The 6,580-nt window shown below is 48.0% G+C and overlaps 1 protein-coding gene across 1 annotated transcript; it reads left to right on the plus strand.

Annotated features, from left to right (window-relative positions):
• Positions 1 to 1,360: 1,360 nt before the first annotated feature.
• LOC123180968 (uncharacterized) lies at positions 1,361 to 5,296 on the plus strand. The gene is made up of 4 exons (XM_044593170.1): positions 1,361 to 1,814; positions 3,340 to 3,444; positions 3,812 to 3,868; positions 4,433 to 5,296. The coding sequence occupies exons 1-4, from the start codon at positions 1,593 to 1,595 to the stop codon at positions 4,760 to 4,762; spliced, it is 714 nt and encodes a 237-aa protein (XP_044449105.1). The 5' UTR covers positions 1,361 to 1,592; the 3' UTR covers positions 4,763 to 5,296.
• The last annotated feature ends 1,284 nt before the right edge of the window (positions 5,297 to 6,580 follow it).

Below are 6,580 nucleotides of genomic sequence, written 5' to 3' on the forward strand. Positions count from 1 at the left end.
AAATTTCCAAATATGTCCTAACCTACAGTACGAACAGAAACTAAATCTATGCAGATTTCAAACCCAGCAGCAGTGCATTCAAATCCAGTAACACTAATATTCAAATAATTCAAATCCAGTAGCCCTAGCCTTCATACCAGTGTGAACAGAAAGGGAAGATATGTACCAAGTTTCCAGCGATGATTGGGGCCAATCATTGATGCCCAATCGACCCTATGTCGTTGCCGCACAAGCCTTGTGCATTCTGCATGGCGATGACGATGCCTTCTCCTTCACAGATTTAGAATCTAGGTCGCAACCGCCGTCGAGGCCGGGACCAAATAGTCCTATCTTTCTGAACTGAGGGCGCTTGCGGGAGTCGCCACCGCCGCCGACGGATCCAGCATTGTCACCGCTGGGGGCATGGCTGCATTCACCTCCTGATGTCACCCTAGAAATGCTCGAGCGCGGGAAAGGGAAGAAGTTAAGGGTGAGAAGGAGGGGTGGCCGTGCCTGACCTAAAAAGTCAATGACTTGACTTCGTCTAATGATGCGCGCCACGTCAGCCTAACAGGTGAGCCATACATGTCAGATTCGCTGTTTTCGTAAACTCAAACAATCATCAGTGTTGTTTGTTACTCATTAGACGAAAAATGGTGGTTCGCTTTGAGGTGTCGAGAAAGTGGTACCAATCAGTTAGCATAGCCCAATATGTAGTGGTTTTGGTAATCCACTCGGCGAATTTATTCTAATATACTCCCTCCGTTCCATAATGTAGCGTATATAGATTTTTAAAAAGTCAAACCTCATAAATTTTGACCAGCTTTATAAAGAAAAATATTTATATTTAGAATGCCAAACACATATCATTAGATTCATCATAAGATGAGTTGCATATTTCATATAATTGGTATTGTAAATATAATTAGTTCTTTTCTATAAATTTGATCAAAGTTTGTAAGGTTTGATATTCAAAAAATCTATGTGCACTACATTATAAAACAAAGGGAGTATATATCTAGACATTTATCTTCATGACGGCTCACCTTATCGAGGGGTACGATAAAAGAGCTCTGTTGTGGAGCCCGAATGGATCCATGGAAGAAGTTTCGGTAGCATTTCTAGAAGCTGAAGAAGTATGTGAGAAGTTTGGAAGTATCCAATATATGCTCTAGAAGAATCTTCCCTGACTTCCGAGTTAAGCCTTTTTTTTTTGAATCCGAGTTAAGCTTTTGGCATGAAGACCCCCTTACCTCAGAACAACCATCCTGACTTGTGACTTGCGAGTTAAGGTTTCCGCGAAAGATCCACCGCACATCTCCACAGATCGACAACGGCGCAGCATGCAAAGCTCTGACGTGGCCTGTTTGACACGCTAGCCGCCACATAGCTGAGCCGGGGCTCTGCACCAGCCACTGACTGCTGCTCCGTGGAGGTCGCGCCCTTATCCGGCCGTCCATCGCCGATAAAGCCGGGACGCGGGCGCCTGCCTAAAACAGCAACGTACTAAACGCCGCCGGCACGGCCCCACCGGTTCAGCTGAGTAGATCACCACCTGTGCATCGTTCATCGCTCACTCACTTCCCCCGCGGCGCCGAGCGACCGGCGCGGAAATGGCGGAGGCGGAGGAGTGGGAGAGGCGGAAGAGGGGGAGGAGGAGGCGGTGGCGGCGGGGCAGGAGGGAGAGCGACGGCAGCGACCCCGTGGAGGTGCTGGGGCAGGAGGTGATGGGGCTGGTGGTGGAGCTCCTGGACGCGCGCAGCGTCGCACGATGCACGGCGGTCTCCCGCGCCTGGTTCGGGGTCGCCGCCGACAACCGCCTCTGGGCACCCAAGGTACATCCGATTCCCGCCCCGCCGGTCTCTCGCCTCGGCTCTCGCTCTTTGCCCTCCCTCGCCATCTGCTGCAGCCTCAATGGCATGATTCGTGGTTTGCGCGATGTGCCATGTGAGCTGCACCTGTTCGATGAATTTCAGGCATGGGGGTTTCAGACTTTGTGTGGTATCAGACGGGAGTCCGCGACATGTGGCGTAGTATGTGACAAACTTCATGTGGCATTATAGTTTGAGCAAATATTTTTTTAATATGACGTTCACATGCTGCAAAAATATATAGTACGCTCTTATATTTCTTTATGGAGGGAGTATCATTTGTACAAAGGATAAACATGTTCCCTTTATCTCAGAAATAGTTGCTTGGAAGAAAAAAAGTCAGAAACAATAGTACATTTTAGGAGAAAAAACAGCATATCTTAATTTTGCTTTTGGATTCTCAGTGTGATGTTTTAGTTTTAATTTTGAATTTGTTTGGATCTCTTTTTTTCCGGATTTTTCAGTTCTGGAAAGTACTTTTAAATTTCTTAGTTTTCAAACGAAGTTCTGCGCGTTCTTAGTGTTTTCTTTCTGCAGTATATATGGATAATGCAACTTATTCTTTCATGAAATGTTATTCATTTTATTAGTATTTGCTATATTGATCAAACACAAAAGCATTGCGTTTAGAACTTTAGATATGTTGGCAGAAAAAAAAAGTTGTGCACAAGTCTAAGAGGACCAACGGTGCCAGGGAACGAGATCCTCTAACATCACGAAGGAATGTCAGGGAAGCTACAGTACCCTGATGATTTGGTTCCTTGTGGTGGAACCCGCACATGCGGCTTCGGTGCTTCGAGTCTCAAGTCCTAGACTTGGTAAAGATGGCTGCATTTTCTTGGATTTATTCCTGTATTTTCAGCATGCTTGTCTGCGTGTACTGTGTTTCTAATAAAAAACAATCCAACCCCCCCCCCCCCCCCACCCCACGGACACAAGTATAGAACGCAACACCCTAAGCAAACGGTAACCATGAAAGCTAGGTGGTTCATGGTCTCCATGGATTGATTGCAAAGTGGGAAGCGCGGAGACTGCTGCAGACCCTGCCTGGCAAGTTATTCAGTTGTCCAGCAGTGATCATGACATGCCAACCAACTGAAGAACTTCACCCAGGATCTCGAGGTAACCGACCCTCAAAGAAGATGCAGAAAATCTTGTATATCGGAATCCAATGTTTCTAAATTTTCTTGAATTTTTTCGTGGCCACCAATGAAAATAAGGTCAATCAGGTCAACGCTAGGTAAGTGCCTCATGTTCACGTCACCATGAATTTAAATGAAAATAACTTGATCACACCCCTCCATTAGCATATGTAATTAACCAAGGCCCAACAAATTTGATAAACATGAGTTTCTTTTATTTTCTTTTAAATCAGAGGAAATTCCAAATTTAAACTGGGGAGACTTGATTGAGCAGAGAGGTGTGAGGGAAAAACCTATGACAAAAAATACTCTTTTTATATAAGGCCATTCCAATGTTTCTTTTGCAGTGTGCTGAACTGATGGCCGGAAAGGCACATATTCCTCGTCTGACAATGATCCGTACTGCATCAAAGTTGTCTACCTATTCAATGGCCATCATGGATGGCAAACGGGTGAGTTCCAGAAATATTTTCTCTTAGGGTTAAAAGAATGCAATAGATCAACAGTGAAATATAATTAATTGTTCTCATATGCTAGCAGTACTATTACCACAATCACTCCAAAAGATAATAATGCCTATCACAATCTGCTGTTAAGGTTTACTTATTTTAGCTTCCCCTCCACAATAATTCCATATTATTTTCCTTCTTTTGCTCCATATAGTGTGAGTAAATTAATGTTGAACATTGGAACCTGGGGGCATTCTTTTTTGTTATCAGTTTTTTTTTTAATCTTCTGACATAGAGAAAACATGAGTATGTTCAATTCATCATTGTCCTCGAGACATATTATATTATCGTGACTTATTTTCTTGCGCAGAATCGGATCACAAAAGAGGATCTCTGTGATCATGCATGGGAATATCGTTTCACTATTGTAAGTTTTCTCAATTTGTCATCCTTTTGCATGTTTTGAGGTATGAGTTTATACATGACTACACATCTTAATGCTAGTGGCTGCTAAGCCTACCGCATAACTGACTTGCTAGTTTTGAGTTCAACTGGTTGTGGTCAACCATGCCGAGAGGAATGCTGGGATTATGAGAACTTTCTGCATCTCTCTAGTTTCTTCGGGTGTCTTAGCTTCCAACCGCACCGAGGAAGATTGAGGCATATATCTTCATGGTGGTAATTAAAGTTAAGTATATGAAATGTGGCAAAAATATATCATGGTGTTAATTGGATGCCCGAGGATCTGCTGGATGCAGTTATATGCAGTGTAAAATCCATAATAACTCCCGACATATCTTAGACCCTCCGCCCCTATACCGTTTTCCAATAAAGAATTGATAGTGCACTTTTCAAATGAAATATATGGAGTATGGTTGCTTGACTAATGGGGGAAAGTCATGATATATTTTTCTTTTACTATCACAGGCAACACCAGAGTTGCTTGACTAATGGGGGAAAGTCATGATATATTTTACTTTTACTATCACAGGCAGCACCAGAGTACTGGAGGAATCTCGATCCGTCCTGGAAGCGCACTGGTCCACCCATGCGACGATACTTCCACCATGATGGTTACCACAGTGCAGATCCTCATGACGCTGTCTGGGGTGGCCATGAGTGTGAGTACACGATCATAACAAGCTTTGTCGGTGATGGAAGAATCAGAGATCATTATGTGAGGATCAACCGGTGGCCACCGATGAAAGTATCGAGAAAGGAAGATTGGAGCTGGGAGCTATCCAACCACCTCTACCGCTACAACAGCATCCCTGATGCTGAAAAGGAAGGATGTACAGGTCCGCTCTTCCCGGTTTGGTGAGTTCACTTCTATGGTAGGAGATCAGTCCGTCTGCGGTGTGATCCTACATCTTCTGGTCGTCGAAATCAAGCCTTGATCTTCCATCTCGTTGAATGTTGCAGCAGGAGACTTTGTTTTGCAGCAACTAATGAGCTATGAACTTTTGTGGATATATTTAGGGGGTGTTTGGTTCCAGGGATTTTTTTGTGTTGGGAAGTCCCTAGCAAACCAAACAGGGTGAGACTTTTTTGGGACTTTTTGCTAAAAGTCCTTAGAAGCACCTCCTTAAAAGTCTTTTTCAAAAAGTCCTAGGAACTAGAAAAAGTCATAGGACTAGAGAACCAAACACCACCTTAGTTCTTTTAGAGAGAATGGATAACTTAGCTAAGCTCAGGTGTGTGAGCTAGTAATATGTATGGTAGTACAGTAGTTGCAGCTAGCCTATGATGATACTATGTGTTCGTCTCGGTAGTTTGGTCTTTTGTCACGTAGAATGTGATCTGTAAAGTACCCTGAACTACTAGAAATGGTATGGTGTGTGTAAACCTTCTTTGATGTGTACCTTATGTAATGAATGCTATGTGTGCTATGATATACATGCGGTTGGTAGCTCGCTGCTGAAGGTCCGTCAAAGGGACTCTGTGGCTAACAGTAGCCTCCCCCGTCCCCGCGCCGCGTGCTACTCCGGCCGCGGCGGCCAGCTCCTCGACGCTGGGCAGCGCCGCCCCTCCAGCCCTCATGGGGCACTCCAGCCGCAGCCGCTCGCGCTCCCCATCCTGTTCGGTGGACAGCGCGGGTTGCGGACAGCCTGCGTCCGTGCCGTGCACGGCCAGATCCGCCGGTCCGTCCGGGGCTTTGGTCCCCCAGCTGCTCCAGGCCGCCGCGTCAACGGTTGACCCTACTTCTCCGCCGCGTTTGCTGCTCCGGGGCGAGCACTCCCGCCCGGCCGCAGGGCCTTCCACGCCGGGTTCTGCTGCGATTCCCTTTTTGGGGAACGGTCGTCTTAAATTCATCGTGGTAGTGCCTTCTCCCACCTCGCAGCATTCCTCTTCGGGCAATGACGACGGATGGACGGCGGTCAGATCATGTAAAGACTGGCGCGCGGTGAGATCCCCGCCGGTCCGTAGCGGCCACCCCCCGCGTCGCCCGGGCCGGCGCCCCGCCTTCAATGCTGACCCGGGGCGCAGGGCCTTCTTAAACCGCTTTAAGAGCCTCTGCCTCCGGTGCCTCAACCCTCATCACCTCCGCATCGACAATAGAGATCCCCTGCACTGCATCAAGTGCAAACTGCCAGGCCATTTCGCCAAGGAGTGCTCTTCGATCCCCCGCAACCGGCGCGGCGGCGGCCCTGCCCCCGAGCGGTCGGGTCCTGCTGCTGGGAGGGGGCCCGTTAGGGAGTGGTTGCGCTTCCCCTCGCCTCCCGTCGCCATGGCGCACGCGCACCACACCGACCCCTCCCGCCGGTCGAGGTCGAGCCACAGCGTCCTCATCGAGTCCCCGACCATGGAGCACCAGACCACCCTGCTGTGTCGCCACCTCGTAGTGCTCTCTGCAGCTACCAAGAACCACGTGGCCAGCCCGATGTCAATGGAGGGCTCCATCGACGCGCAGCTCCACACCCGTCCCCACCTGCTGCGGGTGATCAGCCACGACCCAGAAGACTTCCTGGTTCACTTCGAGTTCCCCGCGCATCGCGACAAAGCGGTGCGCCTCAGCGCGCTCACCGTTGACGGCGTCCACTTCGTCATCAAGTCGTGGCACAAGGACGACCACAACACGCTCCATGACTACATGTTGCATGTCCGGGTCGTCATCGAGAAGATGCCCATGTAGCTCTGG

Source organism: Triticum aestivum, chromosome 1D (assembly GCF_018294505.1).
Source record: "Triticum aestivum cultivar Chinese Spring chromosome 1D, IWGSC CS RefSeq v2.1, whole genome shotgun sequence".
Classification (NCBI taxonomy): Eukaryota; Viridiplantae; Streptophyta; class Magnoliopsida; order Poales; family Poaceae; genus Triticum; species Triticum aestivum.

Bases quoted from the DNA above. Each gene is read 5' to 3' on its own strand.
- LOC123180968 (XM_044593170.1), top strand. From the start codon at position 1,593: ATGGCGGAGGCGGAGGAGTGGGAGAGGCGGAAGAGGGGGAGGAGGAGG. The intron at 1,815-3,339 runs GTACATCCGATT...TTTCTTTTGCAG, and splicing joins ACCGCCTCTGGGCACCCAAG to TGTGCTGAACTGATGGCCGG. The intron at 3,445-3,811 runs GTGAGTTCCAGA...TTTCTTGCGCAG, and splicing joins CCATCATGGATGGCAAACGG to AATCGGATCACAAAAGAGGA.